The sequence below is a fragment of the Cervus canadensis genome, chromosome 10, assembly GCF_019320065.1.
Source record: "Cervus canadensis isolate Bull #8, Minnesota chromosome 10, ASM1932006v1, whole genome shotgun sequence".
NCBI lineage: Eukaryota > Metazoa > Chordata > Mammalia > Artiodactyla > Cervidae > Cervus > Cervus canadensis.
The window spans coordinates 50,485,190-50,508,658 of record NC_057395.1 but is presented as its reverse complement, the minus strand read 5'-3'; the positions used below and the strand labels follow the sequence as shown (position 1 = coordinate 50,508,658).

At 52.7% G+C, this 23,469-nt stretch overlaps 2 protein-coding genes across 4 annotated transcripts; both read right to left on the bottom strand.

Annotated features, from left to right (window-relative positions):
• Positions 1 to 190: 190 nt before the first annotated feature.
• C10H20orf27 (chromosome 10 C20orf27 homolog) lies at positions 191 to 13,179 on the bottom strand. Of its 3 annotated transcripts, none has more exons than XM_043478979.1 (6): positions 13,012 to 13,179; positions 5,965 to 6,140; positions 4,534 to 4,676; positions 2,053 to 2,191; positions 1,090 to 1,212; positions 191 to 853 (listed from the first exon to the last, which is right to left on the bottom strand). In XM_043478979.1, the coding sequence occupies exons 2-6, from the start codon at positions 5,981 to 5,983 to the stop codon at positions 753 to 755; spliced, it is 525 nt and encodes a 174-aa protein (XP_043334914.1). In that variant the 5' UTR covers positions 5,984 to 6,140; positions 13,012 to 13,179; the 3' UTR covers positions 191 to 752. The 3 variants fall into 3 exon arrangements, with proteins under 3 accessions (XP_043334914.1, XP_043334915.1, XP_043334913.1); XM_043478980.1 differs by having other exon boundaries at positions 5,965 to 6,134; XM_043478978.1 differs by having other exon boundaries at positions 5,965 to 6,081.
• Positions 13,180 to 17,880: 4,701 nt separating this feature from the next.
• SPEF1 (sperm flagellar 1) lies at positions 17,881 to 22,290 on the bottom strand. Its single transcript, XM_043480229.1, has 7 exons — positions 21,130 to 22,290; positions 20,015 to 20,126; positions 19,510 to 19,666; positions 19,293 to 19,332; positions 19,085 to 19,145; positions 18,750 to 18,873; positions 17,881 to 18,649 (listed from the first exon to the last, which is right to left on the bottom strand). The coding sequence occupies exons 1-7, from the start codon at positions 21,236 to 21,238 to the stop codon at positions 18,542 to 18,544; spliced, it is 711 nt and encodes a 236-aa protein (XP_043336164.1). The 5' UTR covers positions 21,239 to 22,290; the 3' UTR covers positions 17,881 to 18,541.
• Between the last annotated feature and the right edge of the window lie 1,179 nt (positions 22,291 to 23,469).

Sequence of the window (23,469 nt, the reverse complement as noted above, 5' to 3'; positions counted from 1 at the left end):
TGGGTGGAAGGCCCCTCCCCGTGCAGGCTTTGTTTTCTTGGCAGGCGGAAAATGCCACCACCTGCACATACCTCTTTTGGGGTTAGGTGCTATAATACCACAAAGAAACTCTGCTTCCAAAGAGAGTAAGTGGCCCATCTGCAAGGACTGGGCATTCTCAGGGCCCTGGAGAACAAAAACCCTGCTGGCCTCTGGTATCCACTGGAAGTTTTATTTCTTCAGGATTTTATCCCAACCAGTCATTTAAAAACAACACAGACCTAGGGGGTAGGGATTGGGGACTGCATCTCTCTCCTCACCATGGAGAGCAGTGGAAAAAAGGGAGTAGACAGGAGAGGTGGCTAAAGCGAGACAGCAGCAGTAGTAATAGGGGCAGCTCTACCACAGAGCCAGCTCCCTCCTCTCCTAGGCTCAGACTAGAGCCCTTATGGCTTAGGGTGGGGGTGGGTACGACCCACCCCAGGCCCTCGCCTGGCCCTCCTCAGACAGCCTCCTTGGGGGCTCAATCCATTTCTTCCAGCAGGAGGCTGAGGCACACAGGAGAAAGTAGGAGAAGAAGATGTTGGAGAGGCAGGGAGGTGGCACAAATGAGGTGAGAGGCGTGGGCAAGGCTCTAGCTTAGAGGCCCTTGGACCCTCCACCTCCACACCCACCCTGGGGAAGGGTGAGGAAGCCACACCGTCACGCAGCATTTGGGGAGATGAGGTTGGGTTTAAGGCTGAGGGGCCCCGAGGCAGGTGGGGCCGAGGGCCTCAGTCGAAGCCGTGCCAGTCACTGTGCTCTGAGTCGTATTCTAGCTCAGCACCCACGCACTTGACACCATCTAGCAGCATGGGTGTGCCGTGGTGTCGGTCTGCAAGACAGGTGACAAGTCAGTATGCCAGGTTGGACCCTGGCCCCACCTACTCCAAGGGGACTCCTCTACCTTCCCTCCCAGCTCTGCTAGAGGATGAGGAGAAAGGCACCCACCAAGGAGGCTGGGAATGGGCCAAAACAAGGATCCCTTTTTCAGACTGAAGGAGGGTGGGAACTCCTTGAGGCCAAGCTGGTGCCTCCCTCCTCCAGCCAGACCCGGGCTCAAGCTCTCACCCATGACGCGCGCCTGCACCATCACGCGCACGCAGGTGTCGGTGCCACCTTCACAGGCTAGCAGCATCTCCTCCTTGAGGACGCCCTCCTTGTGCGCTGAGTACTCACACTTGACGCTGTAACCTGCCCGGGGCGATCAGCACCTCTGTGGCCTCCTGCCCCCCAGCACTCATGGGTCCCCACCCACCACCAAGACCTCTAGAGGAGCAAGGATGGCCCAAACTCCCCCCACCTCTGCCCCCAGGGCTGTGTACACAGGCCCCTGGAACTTGGCCATTCTTCAATGAGCTCTACATGTAGGCCAGAAGTCAAACTCAGGCTTGCAAGAGGTGGGATTCCCCAAAAACACAGGCAGGGAGCGAGGGTGACGGGGGAGAGAGGGAGGAGCAGGGCAGGGATTGAGCAGATCAGGTGGCAAGAGGCAAAGACCTGAGGAGGCTTGCTCAACCCACTTAAGGGCAAAGTCATGAAGTGGAGGTAGGGGGGACATGAAACTGAAGCTGGGGTTTCTGTAAATGGGGAAACTGATTCCCTAGCCTTTGGGAGGAGGGGTGCTGAAGGTGGCAGGGTATGGAAAAGCAGCTTCAGGTCTGGTGGGTGCTGGGAGGTAGCTGCCCAAAGTTCCTGAGGTTCCAGTAGGTTTCCCCTGGCAAAGGAAGGGCTAAAGGCCCAGAGCAGTTCCTCAGTAGCTCCCACCATCCCCCTGAAGTAACCATCAGGCAGTGAGCAGACACACGTCAATTGTGTGAGCCCGTGGACTTCTGTCCAGGAGTGAGGGCTGGGGCATGGAACCTGCCAAGCTGCCACACAGCAGGCCCATAAAGAGGCATCATGTCTCCTGGTTTCTGAGCTACTCATCAGCCCTCGATGGGGGGGAAGGAAGTACCCATGCTGTCACTCCTACTCACACCCAGGCTCTGCTGGAGGAGGGCAAGCTTTCAGCACCCCAAGCAGGGGACGCACCTTCTGGGATGGGCATGACGCTGAGGAGCTTGAGGTGCAGGCTGGGGACAGGTGCGTCTCGGACGTCCTTGCTCAGCCTGTGCACTGGGGGTAGGGTGAAGGTGATCTCATACCTGTGCAGGATCTTCAGGAATCCAACCTGCAGCAGGGCGGGGCAGGGGACGGAGGCGCCTTCACTCTCAGTCTCCCCCTGGGTCCACCAGGGTGCACCACTGATGGTCCTGTGGGCCCTCCACTTGCTTCCTTGACAATCCCAGGGGATTCTGACTCCCTCCATCATTCTAGCTGGTCCACACCCGTGGCCTGGCAGCTCCAGGCCCTTTCTCCAAGGACCCCACCCCATCACTTGGCCCATATCTGTCTCATGGGCCCTGAAGTTCCTTGGTGGCCCATTTTGTAGATGATAAAATAGAAGCCAGGAAATGACTGGCTGAAGGCCACAGCGTGGTCAAGCTATAGTCCTCCCTGGACCTCTTGGCTACTCCTGCCACACAGCAAGGCACCAGCCACTGGCCACAGGGAAGGCTCAAAACCCCACGACAGGCTATCCACTTGCCCCCACCACTATCAGCATGTGCCCAGGGACACTGGTCCTCTAGTCACTCACGGTGGGGCCACCAGCCAACATAGATAGCACAAGATGGAGGGTGGGTCAGAATCATAAAAACAGACACTAGATGAGCTTTGTCAGCCCAGAGCTGGCCCACAAGGCTGGCACCAGTCATGGAACCTGGAATCCAGCCTGCCCTGCTGGCACATGAACATGGATGCCTGCCCATTCAAAGGCTCACTGTGTCTAACAGCCCTGATTCACAGCCTGGGCAATTTCTGTTGTTCATACACACAGCTTTGCCATCCTCAGAAACTCAGTTGTGTGACAGGTCACAGGCCAGGGTAGCTGTCGGGCAGGCAGGCTGACTGGACTGCCAGTCCAGAAGGGGCAATGTGTGTGCTGTTATCCACAGCTCACAGGGCACACGCTCTCCTGCTCAGTTTCAGGAAATAGATGGCCCTGTCCTTTGGGGGAGCATTTAGCCTTTCAATAGGATCAGTATGATGTCACTGCAGGATAAAGCTCAGTCCCTATGGCTCCCACACTCTGCTAAAAGAGGGCACACCTCTCAAGAGGGCTTTCTGGCTGTACCTGCCAATGGTGACCCTGTGATCCAGCTGCACCACTTGCAGTATTTCCCTGGGGAAATACTCAGATGTAAAAAAACAAAACAAAACCATCACTGCCCTATTTATAACAGTACAAAATAGAAACAACTGTAACACCAGGGACAGGGAACCAGCTAAATCAATGATGACAGATATAGTGGAATATCAGGCAGTTGTAAAATCTCATGGAAAATTATTTACTGAAACAAACAGAAGATGGATCACAACAGAAGCAAGCAAAAAACAGTATGTACACTAGTATACCAGCTTTTCATTTTTGGAAAGAAAGCTAGAAAGGAAACTGGAATAACACACATCAAAATATTAACCATAGTTATTTCTGGATAGTATCATTGTAGATACTTTTAAATTTCTTTATAGTTTTCTCTATCTTCCAAATTTTCTCTACCATGGACATGAATAGATTTTGCAATGGGAAGCAGGGAGCTATTTTTGAAAGTTTGGGTTCATTCTGTTTGCTCCCTTGGGGAAACTATCAGCTCTTGGAGAAAGAGCAAGGGTTTTAGACTTGGGCAGAAATGGCTATGACTCTGGGCCCCTCCTCAGGGTGGTCTCAATAGATCAGATGCCAACCACCATGCTCACCTCCATGCCTTCCACGGCTCAACACAGGAGCCCTGGTGTACTGTCCAACCTTAAGGCCTCACTCCCTGTTTCCCTCCAATCCATCCCCTCCAAAGAATTCCTCCTGCCCCTCCCAAATGGATGTGGGATCTAACAGTGTCCCAGCAGTTGGAGGAGCCAAGGGTGTACGAGGTATGGACACTAGAAGAGAGGGAGAAGGGAAAATCATGGGGGTGATAAATACTACCACAAAGAGCTTAAATCAGCCAGAAGTTTGGCAAAGCAGAGTAAATAAAGTCATACCATGTTATCAATATAATTAGCCTCACATACATACACCCTTCCATTTCCAGCTCTTTGGGGTGTCAATTGTCTCTACTTCAGAGAAGGAAAACCGAGCTGACCTGCCCAAGGTCACAGAGCCAAAATAGGAGGCCCAGAACTGAACCCAGGCCTGTGACACCAAAGCTTGGACACCTGCCTTCCAATTGCAATGGCTGGGGAGATGCTGATGGTAACAGCAGCACCACTCCCATTCAAGTAACATCCTAAGTGCACTCATCTCGTCACAGTCTCACACTTTCGATTTTACAGATGGGGAAACCAAGGCCCAGGGAAGGACAAAGATGAAGCCAGCTTAGAGGAAATGGAACAGGCCCAGGAATCTGGGCAGGGCCAGGGAGAAGGTAGAGGGAATATGGCTGATGATTATAAGGGGGAGAGGTATGCACATACCTTGACCAGAAAGCTGCTGTCGCTCTCCTGGGTGACCATGACCACAGAGTCATGCAGCTTCTCATCAAAGTGGACATGACTCTGGGAGCTTTCTGCATCATGGCTTGTTGCGAAGCGGATACTCCGGACTCTGGACTTGTTGCCTACAAAAAGTGGGAGTGGGCTCCAGGGGCTGTTGCCTTCTTGAGCCCCAGGAAACTACTCCACCGCGTCGCTGCCCTGCCCCGTGACTGCCCCTTCATATCAGTCAGCATCCACTGCTGAGCTAGGCCATATCCTACTGGACAATGGAGATCATAAGGTTTGAGACTCCCATCTGCCCCTGCCTGCTTAGTCCTCCCATAGAAAATGCACACCCTGAGAGAAGGTATGGGGGGATTTAGGGATTAGCTAATATGACCCTTCACTTAGAGGGAATGGGGCTGACAGGGAAGAGAGTCCTGACTCTGACCAAACCCCAGGCAGTGCGGGACTCAGCACCGGTGCTCAGGATACCCTGCCCTGTGCTCTCCTTCACGTTTCCAAGCTCCCCATCTCTCAGGCCTTCTCTTCTAGGTCTGCCAGTCCTGAGGCCCTCTGCTTGCCCCTCCTGCTGACCCCCTTGAGAGGGAGAAGGGCAGAGACAGGAAGGGGCTTGGGCTCCATGGGACCTGGCTGGGGGTGGGAGAAACAGAGGGTCAAAAACCACACTCAGCCCTCGTAGAAGGGGCTGCAGCGTCCTCTAAACCTCACTACTGATTATTGGCAGGTAAGAACCACCCAGGGGAGCTCCAGGCCCCCTCCCAGAGACACCTTTCCTTCCTCCGCTTAACCCATCACATGGCCCTCGGCTGTCCCTCACTGGGTCAGGTTTTCCAAGGCCAGGCAGTCAGGGAATTAAGGCAGGCAGATTATTAGGAGCTTGGTGGGGGCCTGGGCCAGTCCTTGCCTGGGTTTTTGCACACAATGAAGACTCAATGGAGGCCCAAGGGGTCAACCTGGCATTTCCATGTTTCCCTGCTGAGTCTCTCAGATTTAACCCTCATATCCTACCTCACCTAAAACCTTCTATGAGTGCTTCTGGACTCTGAATGAAACCCAAATTCCTCTCCACAACCTGCTGTAGCCCTACCCACTTCAGAGCCTCAGTGCTCACACCAAGCCCCTTGTGCTCCCAACCTCCACAGTGGAACGGGGAGGCTGGAACATGGGGCCATGAGGGCACACACCTCCACAGGTCAGCACACCAAGGTTCCCTGCTAGGGCTTGGGCGTCCCCAGCACAAACACTGGTGTAATTACTGATGTAATATAATTCATACCTCACATTCAGACAGACAGACAGACAGACACACACACACAGCCAACGCAGACCCCACATGCAACAATACCCCTTTCCACCAGGGTGCACTAGAAGACTCTACAAACCCCAGCAGACCAGGCAGGCACTCACCCTTGTTGGCTGCAGCCATGGACGCCCTCCCTGCCACAGGGTGAGACACTCAGCTCCTGCCGGACACCACCGGTCACGCTCAGCAGCCTCCCATGTTCCAGGGACACCAGCAGGAGCCTGATGAGTGGGGGGTGCGGAGAGGAGGGCAAGGGTCAGGGCCACTGATGGGCCTGTGGCTGGCGGGAGAGCAGAGATTTCCCTTCAGGAAGGACCCAAACCCCTGTGGCTCTCAGTAGCCCAAGTGGCACCTGCACCCCCTAAGCAGAGGGGGCTTTTGCCCCCTACTCCTCCACCCACTCCACATTTGCCAAGAGCCCTCACCGTTGCCTGACACACTACTGACCCACAGCCTGGCCAGCATGTACTGAGCTGCAGTTTCTGGGTGTCAAAGCACCAGCCCAGAACTCTAGTGCCCAGCAGACCTGAGGCTGGTGGGAAGAGGCGGCCAGCAAAAGAAGGGGACTTCACTGGCACTTTCCAGGGGCCAGTTCCGGTGCTGGTGATCCAGGAGTTGGCCCAGCCCAGACACACAGGTTGTACCATCATACATCCAGAGGTCACAGTATTCTCGCTGCACAAGTCAATCCAGGTCAGAATTAACAGTATGCTTCGAGGGGGTGAAATACGGGGGCCTATAGAGTAAGACATGTTCTTAGAGCTTTTCCTCCTGGTGCTCAAACAGGGCCATATACAGAACAGGCACCTATGACAGGGTTGCCACCCATCAGAACTCACAGTTCAGACTCTGGCTTGATTGGCAGGCCTTCCAGTTCAGCTCCCCAAGGGCAGCCTCAGGGCAGAGACAGTGGGAGGTACCCCCAGGAAGCCTGTGTAAGCAGCACAGCTCTGAAACACTGGGCTGGGACCATCTCACCATCAAAGAGAATATTATGCAATTGATGTTAACAGATGGAACTATATAAAATCAGAGCATTCACAGTGATTATGAAAAAAAGAAGAAAGCAAAACAAATCCAAACCCTCATTTGTCACTACCGACAATACCAACACCCTAACTCTCTGCTCTGAAAACTGGCAATCTTAAAGAGAATTAATTCAGTCTGTCTCTTGGTCTTTCTTGAAGCCAAATTGCCCTGGTGGTTAAAGGATAGCTTTTTCTTAACAAAGGAATGACTGAATGCTAAATAATTCTGCAAACCCCCCCCCCCCCAAAAACAAATGTTGGAAGCAACACTAATCAGTGGATGCTAAACCAGGAAGGCGTGGATGCTCACAGATGCACAAGTACCACTGACAGATGACCTCAGGTTAAAGGGAACAAGTTTGCCATGGAGCAAAGCGACATCAGCCAGTCTTGCACTAGTCAGCCTCCTCTCACTCAGAATGGGACACCGGGCACAAGTGTGCCTACTGATGTGAAGCAGCACCAAGTCACAGCACCGCTGACGGGGCACTTCTGCCCCAAATGTCTAACCTGCAAGCAGAACCAATTAAATGACTCCACAAGAAAGCAAGGAGACAAACCCAGAAGGCCAGATATTCTGCAAGACAAGTGACCTAATTTTAATAAAAGAGGGAAGTTGCTTTAGATAGGAGATGGGCCAACTACAGCCTGTCAGGCTGCCACTGTTTCCTGTTTTTTTTGTAAAGTTTTACTGGCACACAACCAAGTACTCATTTGTTTACATGTTGTCTACAATTGCTTTTATTTGTTTCTTTGTTTTGCTGTGCCCTCACGGCTTGCAGGATCTTAATTCCCTGACCCAGGGATTAAAGCCTAGCAGTGAAAGTCCTAACCACTGGACTGCCACCTAAAATTGCTTTTGCACTAAAGCAATCCCTGGTTCACGAAGATCTCCTGGAGGAGAAAATGGCAACTGACTCCAGTATTTTTACTTGGGAAAAAACTCCATGGACAGAGGAGTCTGACAGGCTACAGTCCACAGGGTTGCAAAGAGTCGGACATGACTGAGCACACACATTAAAACTACTCTTAGTAGTTGCCACAGAGGCCACATAGCCTGCAAAGTCTAAAATATTTACTATCTCGCCCTTCACAGTAAAAGTTTGCCAACTGCTGTGCTAAATTAATACACAAAGAGACTAAGAAGGCAGGATACTCTATGGGACAACTGACCTGGTTTTTCCCACCATGTCAGTTTCAAAAAGAAAAATATATGTAGAGGGGGATTTCTAACTACCTAAAAAAGAATTTGGGAGATAAGTGGAAAATGTTAATAAACAGGACTGGATCTTAGATGACATTAAGAAATAAGAGTTGATCAGCTAGGTGAGATAATGGAATTAGATCATGTAGAGAAGTATGTCCTTATTTCCCCTGGAGGAAATGGCAACCCACTCCAGTATTCTTGCCTGGAGAATCCCATGGACAGAGGAGCCTGGCAGACTACAGTCCAGAGGGTTGCAGAGTTGGACACAACTGACTGAGCACGCATGCATGCACATATCCTTATTTGTCAGAGACATACACTAGAGATGAGTGATGTTGAATGACCTCTGCTGGTCCAGGGAATGAAGAAAAACCATGGAGTGGCCTCAGAGTTGGGGCTGGGCCTGTGGAGGGCATGACCTCAAGGCCTCTCGGGTGCTGAGCTACCCTGGGAGCAGGCCTGACCTCCCTCCCCATTTCCCAATGCAAAAGCCCACCCAGGCCCAAGCCCCACCTCAAAGGCAGGGCTAACAGCTTGGGTATGAGAAGCACCCCCACTGGAAGCCTCAGGAGGTACAGAGAAGGGCAAACCTAGAGCCTCAGGAATGCAGAAATAGCCGCAGGCCCGCACTCGGCCAGTCCCAGAAGGGCAGCCCCTAAGGCTGTCTCCAGAAAGTCTGGCCCTTGGAGAGTGGCCTGCCCTACCTACCCACTCCAGCCACCCCCGAAGCTGTGGACTCAGAGCCTGTGAAACACAAGCCAAGAGCAAGGGGACCAGGCCTTCCCCCTACCTTGCGCGGAGGCTGTTCCAGCCACATCTCTACAGCCAGGGGAAAAAATGACAAGATACCCCATTTCCCAGGCTTCCCAGGTGGCTCGGCGGTAGAGAATCCACCTGCAATGCAGGAGACACAGGAGATGTGGAGATTCAATCTCTGGATCAGGAAGATCCTCTGGAGAAGGAAATGGCAACTCCCTTGAGTATTCCTGCCTGGGAAATCTCATGGACAGAGGAACTGGTGGGCTACAGTCCATGGAGTCATAAAAGAGTCGGACACGACTCAGTGACTACACAACAACAATCATAATTTTGTGGCTTCTCAGGTGGTGCAGTAGTAAAGAATCCACCTGCCAATGCAGGAGACTCAGGAAATGTGGGTTCGATTCCTGGGTTGGGAAGATCCCCTGGAGTAGGAAATGGCAATCCTTCCCAGGACACTTCCTGGGAAGCCTGGATGAAACAGAGGCTGGTGAGCAAAGGCTCCTGGGGCTTTTATATGCACGGTCCTGTACCTGTCTTCCTCCCCTGTCCACTGCCTGTTGCCTGCCTGCCTGCCTTCACCCAAGCCATCTGCCTGGAACAATTCTGTTCTCCCATCCACATCTCAGTCTTGGGACCCTTTTCATGGCAGCACAACCCATTCCCACCCCCTCCCATTCCAGGATAGGCCTGAAAATCTTCAAAAAGAATTCCCTTTCTCACTTCTAGGATCGTTTAATATCTCTGTCTGCCACCTTGCAAGGGCAGCGACTGTGCTTTTGCCAAACCCTGTGTTCCTAGCACCCAGCCCAGCATCTGGCAGGGAGCAGCTGTGTTAGTTTTATATTCGTTAAATGAATGAAGGACCAAACTAAACGGAGCCCAGGAATGGGCCTCAGTGGGCCCTTTAGGCAGACGTAGCACATCAGGGCCCAGAGGCTGTCAGAAGAAGAGCTCCCCACCCTGCTCTCTTAGCAACCCCTGCGCTGGAAGGCATTCCCTTTCCCCCATCTCAGAGTGGTGCCTCCCACAAGGCATCTTCTAGCCTGGCCACAATTGGCTGTTACCTCCCCACTGCCACCACCAGCGAGGGCAGGACCTGTGTCTCTTGCACTGCGCAGAGCTCAGTATAGAGCAAGTACTCAGGCATTGCCTTGTAACCCTTGGGCACTGAGAACAGAGAACGAGAAGGCCCAAAAAAGGCTGGAAACGCTCCTTTCCCAGCAGAAAGCCTCATTGGTCACTGTCCCCTGTGAGCCAGACCCTGTGCCACACACAATTCTTCATTAAATCAGGAGAAGAGGGCATCAGGCCTCTTCCTGCAGCAGCTGTGTCCAAAGAGAAACACCAGGCACCCTTGAAGCCCCAGGCCTCCTCTTGTGCCAGCCAAATCTTGATTGTGGCCCAAGCAGCTCAGCCCCCAAGAGGCAGCAGGGCCATGGTAAAGAGCATGGGCTCCAGAACCCCAAAGACCTGGTTTAAATTCAGGCTGCATGGCAGTTACTTCATGCCTCAGTGCCTCAGTTTCCTCACCTGCAGCACAGGAATAAGCAATGGCCTCTTTCTCAGTGGGTCTGGTGCAGCTGGTGCCTGAAGCTCTGTGACAGCACTCCCCACTCTGCCCCCACCTTTGCAGAACAAATCCCCCAAAGGACTGCTTTCTGAAGCAACAGCAATTTCAGCATCAAAGAAGCACTTCAGGCCAATCCTGAGCAGTCAGGAATGGCCCTTAGGGCAGGCCCCAGAGACTCTAGCCTTCTCAGAAAACAGCTCAAAGGTTGAGGGGCCTCCCTCTCCCTTCCATCATCCTGCCTCCCCCTTCCCTGACTCCCAGGCCAGCAAGTTCTCCAGGGATTGCCAGAGAGCAGACTGTTGGGAACTCACTGTCCACCTCCCTCAACCAGACGGACTTATAAAGAAAATGTGAAGAATATGTATCCTGGGAAATGCCCTCATTCCAGCAAAAAAAAAAAAAAAAGACACCCACTCTTTAAATGAGCTGTCAGAGGTGATACCAGTCAGAGGTGATACCATGGAGAGTCATGGGATGGGGAGGGTTGGGAAGCTGAAAGAAGGGCCTTGGGGGACTTCTTCAGCTCTCAGATACTCTCTCAGGGAAACTGGCAGAACCTTCTCTATGGGAAACAGAGAGCTCCCCGCTCAGGTCCCTCTCAGCTTTAGAGAGACTAGCTGCTTCAAGGTTATCCTACCCAGGGTAGAGCTCAGCCAGGCTCACTGGCGCCTCTGGCATAAGGAATAGAAACAAGGAAATGGCAGCTGGGCAGACAGACAGTTACACAGAAACTCAGAGTTCTCAGCCCCCTAGATTCCTGCTATGCACACAGGGTGCTAGCTGCTACTCCAAACTGTCCCACACTTGGCGTCCAAGGCTGGAGAGTAGGCCAAAGGCAGTCTGTCCATGGCAAAGTAGAGCTCCAGGACCTGCCACCCTCTTACCCTATACCCCACAGCTGCATGCTCCCAGCACCTCTCTGCAGCCCCCAAGTCCCAACCATCACAGGACCAGCCCCAGCGTGTCCTCTGCTTTGTGGTTAGGGACATGCTTCTTGGGGCCTTGCTTCTCATTCATTCTTCAAGTCCCATTCTCAACCTGTTGAAGTATTTTCTGAGCCAGGAACTGTACAATCTCCTACCTTCCCCACCCCAATTCTGGGCTCAGTCCTGGCTTAAGCACTCAGTCCCACAGAAGCTGTTCCTCAAAGCTCAAGCATGGGGCTTCCCTGGTGGCTCAGAGGTAAAGAATCCACCTGCCCATGTAGGAGACACAGGTTTGATTCCTGGTCAGAGAAGATCCCACTTGTTGAGGAACAACTGTGAGGCACAACTACTGAGCCCACGCTCTACAGAGCCCGAAAGCAGTAACTACTGAGCCTTCGTGCTACAACTACTGAAGCCTATGTGCCTAGAGCCTGTGCTCTGCAACGAGAGAGCAGCCCCAGCTCACTAGGGCCTGCATACCTAGAGCAAGGCCTGGAAAGGCAAGGCTGGAGGTCAGGAGTGGTTGTGGCAGTTTTACAGCAACTCAGTCTCGATGTGACTCCATTTCCTCCTTCCTCCAGCAGGCCAAAATTGCAAGGGTAAGTATGGGTGGTCTCTCTCTCAAAAATGGGTGGAGCAGGGCTGAACTGAGGAAAGGACCCCACCATCTCACATCCTCTTGTCTCCCCCAAGAAATGCTGCCTTCCTCTCCCCAGGATCTCCTCCCCACAATCCCTCTAGCCTGAGGGTGCTTAGACACCTCTAGCCTCCAGACTGACTGCCCCACCCAGGGGAGGCCAGGTCCAGGGGGCAACAGCTGCCTCTGACCTGCTTCAGCTTCCTGGGCAGAGAAACGCCTTACCCACACTTCCCAAAGCCATGATTCGAGAGGGAAAGCAACTTAATGTCTCCCTTCTCAGTCCACCAGGATCCCTGCTCACTAAAAGAAACACTGGTCCAGAACCTAAAGGAAGGCCTCCTGCTCTGTGACAACGGGGTGGTAAATCACCAAGCTCCCAGAGACATCAGGGGCCTGGGTATATGAATCTGTATCCTCTCTACCCTCCATCCCCATCCTATCCTCATCTTCTAAGGAGACAAATGCATCTGGACGTTGCCCCACCCTCCACCCTCAATCACATCCCTCCTGGGCTGCGAGGCGGCGGCTCTGTCCCTCAGAGATAATCCTCTCTGTCCCACCATCACCTCTGCTGACGCAGTAGTTTCGCGAGCCCATACTCCCCAACATCACTGTCCTCCTCCCTGAAGGTGCCGAGCCACGCGAGGTTCAGAGTCTACTCGTCCTAGGACAGCAGCGAGGCGATGACAAAGGTGGGGAGGGGGCTGGGAGTTGCTGACGGCGCTGACCCTATAGGCCCCCACCCTCACTGTGTCACACGTGCCCTCGACAGCGCCCCGCGGAAAACACTTCAACTCTACCACCTAACGGTCACCTGCGGCCCTGGGACCTAAAACCTCCCCAGCTCGGGTGCCAAGGAGCCCTCCCTGGCCCGGCCCCGACAGCGGAGCCTTCCTCCAGCTCCAGCCCCAGCCGGAGGGGTCCCAGGCACCGACTACCTAGAACGGTGGCTCGGTTGGGAGGGGATCTCTGTGAGTGGGATGAAACTGGGAGGTGGCAGAAGGAAGAGCAGTCTCACCGTGCGGGAAGCACCCTGAGGCCGCGACGGTCAGGGACGACCGCAGCTGCTGCAGTGGCTGAGGCGGCAGCTCTGGAGACCGCGGCAGCAGCCGGGGCTCAACACCGAACATGAGAGAGCCCCGCGCCGCCGCCGCCCGCCGCAAGGGCACGCCCCTCCCCCCGCCCATTGGTCGACGGGGGAGGTGGGGCGAGGGCGCTTCGGACCAATAAACGGGCGCCAGAGAACCGCCAACGGGCGATGCGTCTCTGCGTCAGGAGGCCCTGCGGCTGCGCTGTGAGAGCCCACGCCCCAGGGCCCGAGAAGTTCTCGCGATGAAGTTAGACCTCGAGTTCGCGATAACCAACGACCGGAATCGCTCAGAAGCCAGAGAAAGAAGAAGCAACTTTGAATGGACTCAACGCGCGTCCACTCTCAGCGTTGGGGTTTGCACTTTCCGTCTCCGCCCAACTTGGAAGGGGCGTCCCTCGTGTTCCGCCCCCTGCAGCGGCCGTAAGGTGGGGCTCAGAGCTAGGTGGGGCACCTGAAGGTTGCCTTTTACCCTAGGCTTCCAAGCCCGCCTGGCAGTTGATAGGGGTATCGCTAGGTCCTGTCCTGGAGGGGAAGAACCCTCATTCTCGCTCTGCGATCTCTGGTTTCTGCATCTTCCTCTTCCGTCTCATCTCCCTGCCTCGGAGGAAATCTCCCTGCCTTGAGGATCTGAGACACATCCTTGGCGTCCGGCTGGCCCTGAAATGCACCAGAACAAAGAAGGCCCCGCGGGGTGGGGTTTGGGAGAACCTCTTCAGGCGCCTCCGGGGACCACAGCCTCTGCTCTCGGTCTCTATGGAGGCAGTCGCAGTGTCAGAAGGATGCGCCTGGCTCTGCGTCCCAGGGTGCGCACATGCACGGAGCCTTCGGAGCGAAACCGTAGCCCTCGGATCTTTAAGGGTTCTAGCCATTGCTCCGCCTACAGGTCCTTGAACAAACAACACCCCCCTCCCCATTTCGCTGGCTGGAACAGGGTCCCTAAAGTACCCGCGGGGAATGAACCCTTCTAACAACATAACTAGGAGAGAGATGGTATGGGCGGCTGAAGGCCAGCTTCTTTTCAGAAAGACCGCGGTCACTGCGTCTGGGGAGCCTCCAAGGCTCCTACCCTCTGCTGGATCCCTGTGACCCCTAACTTATCTTCTGGTCTCTGGTTAACACCCTGTTGACAGATCTTCCTGAGCTATCGTTTCCAGTGAATCCTACCCTGCTCCAAAGTGCTCTGTGCTCTGGGAGTGTCCAGAAAAACCTCAAACTTCTTAGCAGCATTTTGGGTGAAACGTGAACACTCTGGTGTTTGAGATGACCGATCATCGGGAGATCTCCACATTCTGATCTCAGCCCACCCACTCTTGCTAGATGCTTTGTCTTTATCCAACTCCACCAGTCCATGTGCCCCACTTGTCTCCCCCTCAGTTGCAGTCCTATGTCTGTTCTTCAAGGTGGCAGACGATGTGCCCAGAGTAAGCTATAGATGTATTTTGTTTAGTCCATATGGGCTTTAAAAAATTCTAATTCAGACTTCCCTGGTGGTCCAGTAGTTAAGAACCCACCTGCCAATGCAGGGGACACAGTTTGACTCCTGGTCTGGGAAGATTCCACATGCCTCAAGGCAGCTGAGCCTGGGTGCTGCAACTACTGAAGCCCCCACACCTAGAGCCCATGCTGCTCCGCAACAACAGAAGCCACTGCAGTGAGAAACCCTTGCACCACTAGTAGCCCCTGCTCAAGGCAACTAAAAGCCTATACACAGCAGGGAAGACCCAGTGCAGCCATACATTAATTAATTAATTAAAGAAAACTAAACTCTTGGAAAAAAAAGTCTAATTCTTCCTCCTCTGCTTGTTCTTCCTCTTATTGATTGAACAGTGTAGATTCAATTCTAGCCTGGCACCAAAGGCTGACACCTCAATTTACCATAGTCCTCACCAGTCCCTATTTTCTGACATTTATTTTACCTCTGGGTCTATGTAGACATCTGAATTTATGATCCCCTCCTTATACTACCTTCCCACCTGGAATGGCCTTCCCGCTCTCTCATAGGCAAAACTACCCTCCTTTCAAGACCAGGTTAATGCCTTCCTGTTATATTTTTCAGTCAACTTCTCAAAATCATCCCTGCTATGGACTCGACATACAGACTAACGACTATTATTTCTTTTCTTTTCTTTTCTTTCCCTTGGGACTTTTAATTGTCAGCTCCTTTCAACAACTATTTACTAAGTGTATGTGACAAGCAAGTTACTGTGCAAGGCTCTGGAGTTAAAGGCACTTACAGTTTAGGGTGGGAGATAAAAGACAAAAAGAACTGTGATCTCCTGTCCCTGCCAAACATTCCTCACACTCCCAGGCACTGGGCAGTCTGGCTAACTAGCCAGTTGGGGGTCCTGCAATACAGAGCTTTCCCTGCCTGGGGATATTACAGGCTCCCAGGGTAGGCCCCAAAGCCACAGTGCAAGTGCAGATGGTTCCAGAAAGCCTCCAGCAGGAAATGAGACTCTTCATGCCAGGAGGAAGTCAGGGTAGAAGGTACCCAGCTATGCCCCCCTCAAAGTCCAACAGCCTGTATACCAAGAATAGGGTGAGCCAGCAAGGGAGGATTTATGAGCAACTCCAGGTTAGGAGAACAGATTGAGCATATGTAAAGCATCCACTCCAGCTTCAAACACATGGTTTTCTGAACTTCATTATTTTTATTTTTTTTTCCTTTTTTCTTCTTTTTTTTTGGCTGTACAGCCCAGCTTGCGGGATCTTGGTTTCCCCAAGCAGGGGCTGAAGCTGCACCCTTGTCAGTGAAAACCTGGAGTCCTAACCACTGGGCTGCCAGGGAATTCCCTGGACTTCATTCTTTTTAATAAAAATTAAACAGTTATAACCTCATTGGAAAACTACTTGGCAGTATCTAATAGAGCTGATAAAATGCCAACCCTGTGACCCAGCAATTCCACTCTTAGTGACACATCAAAAGACATGTATACAAACCTTCGTGGCGGCATCATTTGTCATAACCCCCAACTGGAAACCACCCTGATGTCCATCAACAATAGAATAAGTCTGCTTTCTCTCAGAAGTAACACTATTCTAGATTTTATCCTTTCATTGTTCCTTCATCTGCATGGTCACGAGCTTTTAAAATAGCTCCCAGTTATCCCTGCCTCTTGGTTTTCACACCTGTGTGTACCTCTCCCCTTGAAAGTGGGCTGGACTTCATGAATTATTTATTTATTTTGCTGCCTTGGGTCTTAGCTGCAGCCCATAGGATCTTTGTTGCAGAGTACGGGCTTTCTAGTTGTGGCACGAAGGCTTAGCTGCTCCACAGCCTGTGGGCTCTTTCCCTGACCAGAGTCCCCTACATTGCAAGGTGGATTCTTAACCACTGGACCACCAGGGAAGTCCCTGTCTAATGACTTTTAATAAATGGAGTACCACAAATGTGATGGATGTAACTTCTGCAATTACATTAGATAAGATTATAACTTCCATCTTGCTAACAGACTCCATTAACTCCCTTGCTGGCTTTGATGAAGTAAGCTATCATACTGGAGATGGTCACATGGCAAGGAAATGAGGGCAGCCACCAGTCAATAGCCAGCAAAAAACAAACCCTCAGTCCATCAGCCCACAAAGAACTTAACTGTCGACAACCAAGTGAACTCAGAAGTCAATCTTTCCCCAGTTTTCAGATGAGACCATAGCTCTGGCCAACACTTTGACCACAGCCTTGTGAGAAGCCCTGAACCAGAGGATCCAACTAAGCCATGCCTAGACTCTTCACCCACAGAAAATATGAGGTAATAAATATGTGCTGTTCAAGTCACTAACTTTGTAATAAGAAAATAAATAGGAGTTCTTTTCAGTTCTGCTATTACAAGGAGTGTTGCTATGAACATCGCAGTACATAAGTCACAAAACACAGGAACTTAAGTTTCCCCTGGATATGCTGAATATGTTGGAGAAAACTCTTGAGAGTCCCTTGGACTGCAAGGAGATCAATCCAGTTAATCCTAAATGAAATCAACCCTGAATATTCATTGGGAGGACTGATGCTGAAGCTGAAGCTCCAATACTTTGGCCACCTGGTGTGAAGGACTGACTCTGGAAAAGACCCTGATGCTGGGAAAGATTGAAGGCAGGAGGAAAAGGGGATGACGAGGATGAGATGGTTGGATGGCATCACCAACTTGATGGACATGAGTTTGAGCAAGCTCCAGGAGTTATGGATGGACAGGGAGGCCTGGCGTGCTACAGTCCATGGGGTCGCAAAGAGTCGGATACGACTGAGCAAATGAACTGAAGTGATGCTGAATATATGCCTAGGAATAGAACTGTGGGGTCCCAGGATATTCAAATGTTCAATGTTGCTAGGAATGTAATGATCAGAGTTAAAGTCACACCAAGGCCAGGGTATCGGTCAGGGTTGGGAGTCAAGCTTGGTCTTGGTCCATAGAACTTGGGGTCAGTTTGTGGGCAGGGTCGGGAGTCATACACGTTTAGGGGTGAATCCATAAGCAAGGTTGAGGGTGATTCTGTGGCTACATTTGGGAAGAATCTGAAGCCTGGACTTGTGGTTGGGTTTGGGCAATGCTGTAAGACACTGAGAGTAAGTTTGGGGGTCAGTCTAAGGCCTGACTTAGTTAAGAGTTCAACTTCTAAGAGTTAGAAGTCAGGCTGTCCTAGTGCACAAAACCATCCTCCTACCAAGAAGTGGCCACTGCAGGGTCCAGCTCCCCAAGAGTTGAGACCCAGCCTGGGCCCACAAGGCTCTTTCACTTAAGGGGTGGGGATAACACAAGGAGGACAGGAACTCACCTCCCTCAGAGAAGAGAAAGCAGGCACAGGAAGGACACCATAACTTTAATGGGAACAACTCAGCTCCACATCCCCCAAATATTCTCAACATACACTGTGGGAGGGGAGGATAATTGGAAGGCACAGTCTGTGGCTGAGCTCACACCTCACCCCTTCCTCTTCAGCTGCTGTGTTCTCCAGCCTTTAGCTGGGTCCCAGGTGAGTGCCCAGGAGGGGCAAGGAAGCCCGTCAGCTGTCTCGGACAGCCTCCCCTTTGACCCATGGTACAGAGAACTAGCCTGGATGGAGACGCTGCTGTCACCAGAGCTGGGTGGGGACCCGGTTCTAAGGGTGCAGACCAAGCTGGGGGACCACCCCCTAAGGCCCAGCACCGGGAGCACCAAGGCAGAGTCCCTGGTGTCAAGCACTGCTTTGGGGTGCACGCCAGGTCTCTGCATGTGGCTTCTGGGTTCTGGAAAGCGGTCCATTCTCCTGACCCAGATGGAGCGGAAGGAGTGGCTCAGTTCCTGGGCTCCGCTTGGAGGGTTCCTGTCCCACTGCCCCCCATGCTCACTCACACCCCAAGGGGGCGCTTGTGTCCCAGGAGGCTCACTGGAGCAGCTGGCTCCGCCCGCCCATTCGTCTGCCCTTCGAGGTGGGTGCGTCAGTTGCGATGTCTGGGCTCTGGCGGATAAGGGGGCGTCTCCCAGGCTCACCGCTGCTTACGCTCTGCCTGCTGGAGCCTCCGGGAGAGGTCTTCTATGCGCACGTTCTTGAGCTGGAGCAAGTGCTCCAAGCGTCTCACCTTCATCTGCAAGACCTAGGCCAAGCCACACAGAAGTCAAGTCCAGTGGCCTGCTGCCCCCTGCCCATCTTCCCAGGCCCCCCCCCACCCCTGCTCCCTCCCAGTGCGCCTTCACCTGCACGGTCTCCTGCGAGGCCAACAGCTCCTGCTCCTTTTCAGCGATCTGGAGGACGAAGCTTGGGTCGCTCTGCAGTGCCTGGCTGTACCCTGGAGGCTGGGGCACAGGCAGTCGGCCCTCCCTGGGGTGAGATGCAGCTTAGCTGAGGCTTGGATCTCAGACCCCACCATCACCCTTTCAGTGTCCCTCGACCAAGCCTTCCCTCCCTCTCACTGTCCCTGAAATCCCTCCATCCCTGACTTCCCTATCTTTCCAGATGCAACCCTCACCCTGACCTCCCAGGTAGAGAGAATATCAGGCTTGGTAAGGTCAGGAGTTCCCAGCTTCCTTACCTGAGTTGCCCCCGTCCCTGGGGGTCTGGGGCACCTTCCCCTCGGGCCTTCTGGGACAAACCTGAGAGAAGGCAAGTATAGGAATAACCCTGAAGGAGTCCTATTTTCCTGTCTTCCCCCTCCCCGTAGTCCCACCCCTTCCCCCACAGGAAGGAAGGACAGGAGAAAAGCTCTTCCTGGAAGGGAAGGCAAGTAAAGGCTACCTTACCCACATCCATGTAGTCAGTGCCATCCTGCGGAGCCAGCTCCTGAAAGAACCGCCCAGAGTCTGCAGTGACCTTGGGCCGCCCACTCCCAAGGACATCCCTCCCGCTGTGGGCTCCCTTTAGCCAGACACCCTTCTCCCAACTTGTCACTGAGGCAGAGCTTTCTGCTGCCTGGGAAACTCCCCTAGAACAGTGCAAGAAGCTGGAGTGAGCAGGCACCTGTAAGGAGCCGATGCCCTGCTTCCTACGTTTCTGACGCTCCTCTAGGCGCTGCCTCAGTGGAATGAGCACCAGCTCCACCACACCTGGGGCACACTGTGCTATCTTGCGCATCACGTCTTCTGGTACAGAGAAGTTCAGTTTGTTCAGCACCTTCCTGGGGGTAGACATAGGGATGGTGGATTGATTCCTGGGTGGATGAAGTGAGGGGTGGGGGGAAGGAAGGAGATGCAGCAGTGGTAGCCCTTCTGTGCACAGCCCTGGGGGAATGGAAGGGCACCCAACCTGAGCCCAGAGCATGTATGTCTCGAGGATCCTTGTCACCTCCCCCAAAGAAGAGTCCCTTGATTTTGTTACCAGATAGATTCTGTCTGCATTGTCCTTCCCACCCCAGCCACCAGCCTGGACTGTGGAGACCATAGGAGGTGGAGGGGCTGGGCAACCCTTCCTCGGATCCCAGGCTAGGGGCTAGAAATCCCACTAGTGTGCCCAGGTATTCTGTTACCTGTTCAGGTGACCCCAGTTGCTCAGTTTCTGCTGGAGAGAGTTGGCAGGGACATAATTGTGCATCTCCACCATCTTGGGGAAGTAAAACTTGATGACCTCTGCTACCAGGACTGAGGGAGAGGAGGTGGGAGCAGACATGGAAGGTGTAGAGATGGGTAAGGAAGAAGGAAGAGGGAGAATGAATGGGTGGGGTGGGAGAATCAGGGGTGGCAGAGTGGTGGGGCCAACAGAAGAGGTAGAGATGTGGATAGGGGAAGGATAATATGGAGGGGAGGTAAGAGAGCAAGAACAGTGATCAGCCAGAGACAAATTCTCCAGAGGAGCTTCATCCCTTTGCCATTAACTCAGGGCATCTGAAAACTAAGGTCTCTAGTCCCCTATTACAGAATGAGTATCTAAGAGATATAGGAATTGACATAAATACACACAAACACACAATGATACAGAGATGTAGAAACACACGCAGACACATAGGGCCATCACAGTGTCCCAAGAGACAGTTACCAATACACATATACACAGAAACACAAAGTGTCACATATGCATCAATATACACACAGAGAAATGCATACTTCTGTCATTAAAATCCCAGGAGAGCGTCTTCAACACACAGACACCTAAACAATCACAAAGAAACATACGCACACAACACGCCCGTTTTTACATATAGGACAGAACATATCAACTTGCATATGAACAAACACATGCTCAGACTCCCACAAGACATATAGAATACAGGAATAAGCGTGCACACACACAGGCAGATGCACAAATACACATCTTAGTCATTAAAGTTCAGGGAAGGAGTCATAGACACATACACACACAATACACCCCACACAAAGGATAGAACATGTATACATAAATATGGACACACACATGCTCACATTCCCACAGATGCACACTTCTGCAATTGAAATCTTAGGAGATGGACACCCCTCTCCCTAACCCACACCTAACTCCTCTGCCACAAGCACACAAGCACCAAGAGACATGTATTCCCATAGACCCTGTACACACATACATACAGGACAGAAGGCGTTGACACACAAAGACATACAGGACACACCCAGGCGTGCGTACGGACACACTCACACACGTTGAAGCACACACCTCCATCACTGAAGTCCCGGGACAGATTTCGCTTGGGCCGGGACAGAGGGATGTTGTCTACCCACAGATACAGTTGGTGCAGTGCTTCCTCATCCACGCTGCCCGCCATTGGCGCCCTCGGAAAGGTCAGCCTGTTCCAGCTGTATAGCGTCCAGGGCCAACCTCACGAGCCCTCAAGACCTCTTCTCTCGCCACTGCTGCGACCCAGATCCGCCGCTGCGTCTCTAACCCAGACTCGCGTCCCAGCTGGGAGCGGCCATATTGTTTTCTGAAACCATGGCAACCGAAACTGACTCTCCGGGGAGCAGGGGCTTCTGGGAGTTGTAGTTTTCCCCCCTCCCGCTGCCTCCCTTCAGGCCTCACTTTGAAAAAGCGGTTTCTCTTCCCCGCCTCCCAAGAAACCACCTCTGCCAAATGCTGACCGGACACTGGCCCACTCTGGGAACTGCCGAAGACAACCAGGCCTCCAGAACCCCTGCATCAGTGTCTTCAGAACAAGGATCCCCTTCAGGGTCCTTTAGCAATCAGTCCCAAGTGAAGGCAGCAGCCCAGTGTTTGTCAGCTTTATCTGGGGGTCCATTGTTAGTCACCAGCTGCTTCACATCTGGACTGTGGAAGGCTGTGTGACAGTCCTTGCCAGGTCCCTCCTCAAAGCTCTGTGCTCATAGAGCCATCTCCACACCACTGTCCCTTACCCCCCACCCCCATCCCCAGTGGAATCCTGGTGAGGCATTTAATATGTAACCCAGATTCCCAGGGAGAACACCAGACCTCAAGACCAGTGTCTTTGCAGGTCATTTAAGTCCTTAACCCTATTTCCTTCTTCATGAAATGGATATGGTTCTCATCTATTTGTCCCAAAGGAGTAATAGGGAGAATGGGAAGGATATTTACAGATCTGTATTTGGGGACTGGGGGAACAGGAGTTAGTTATAAGTACCAGAGCTTCAGCTCCTGTAGACACTTCTACACCATTCATCTCCCAGAGCTATTCTACAGTTTAGAAACTGAGTCAGTAACCAGTTCCTTTAGGAAAACAGAGCTAAGAATGTCTTAGTAAAGGGACACTTCAAGATCAGCCTGGGGAAGAGAGCTTGCTTCTGCCACAGACTAGTGATTTGGCTTTGGGCACTTTTCTGTACATGTTTTCTCATGTGTTTTACCTACCTCATACGGGTTTCTTTTTTAAAGAATATTTTATTTATTTGGACGTGTGGGATCTCAGTTGCAGCACAGGGGATCTTCTGTCTTCGTTGTGGCAAGCAGGATCTTTAGTTGCAGCATGAAACTTAGTTGCAGCCTGTAGGATCTAGTTCCCTGACCAGGGATCGCACCCAGGCTCCCCTGCACTGAGAGCAGAGAGTCTTAGCCACTGGACCACCAGGGAAGGAAGTCCCCTCACAGGAGCTTTGTGAGCATCTAGTGTTTAGCAGAGGCTGGCACACAGCAAGAGCCCTATTCATGTCGACTGGTGTTATCATTAAAGAGATGATCTCAGTTTGAGCAAGAGGCATTCTTGTTGGCAGCAGACAAATGGAAGCATTTGCCTTGGTATTTGAGGCGAGGGACTTGGATTGGCCAGTGGCATCTAGGGAGAAGACTACTGCTCCCACCCATTTACTCCAGAGCAGGCAAGGGGGTAGACTGGGCTTCTTTGTCTCATCCTCCAGAGCTCAGATGGGGACTAGACGGGGGCCAAGGTGGGGCTGAGAATCCCAGGTGCTTTTTGCTCTTAGTTCTGAAGCCTTCAAGGCCTGGAAGGAATCCCTGAGTGCCAGAGGTGTGGAAGGGAAAGTGTGGAAAAGCCCCTCCACCTTCCTGTTTAAAAAGATGATGTGGATAAGTGCCCCCCCTGGCCCCCACATTCCAGGGTGGAGAGAGGAGGAACTGCAATGAGGTGGGGGCAGGGAAACAGAGGGGTGATATGCCAGCCTCAGACAAGGTGGGAAAACCGGTTTGGGGCCCAGAGCTGCCAGCCTGCTCAAGCTCAGGCCCTCCCCTCACTGGAACCACTGGGGCCTGAGGGCCTCAATGAGGAAGGGCCTGGGAGGGGTGAGAAGAGAAAAGGCAGGTAGGATCAGCAGAGCAGGCTGTCTCACCTTTGGATTGGGGGGGGGCCCTCTAGAGGGCATCACACAGGGAGTGGTTAACATCCTCAACCTCTTCGGGGTGCAATGTGTCCCCAGCAATTCCACCTCTACCCTGCCACTGTTTCCAAGGATAGCCACCAGGACTGGAGATGCCAGTCACTGAAAGGCGTAGAGGACTCCCCACTTAAGGCACCATACAAGGGATACCCCTACAACTCCAACCTGGACCACAGGAGCTGCCCCCAACATT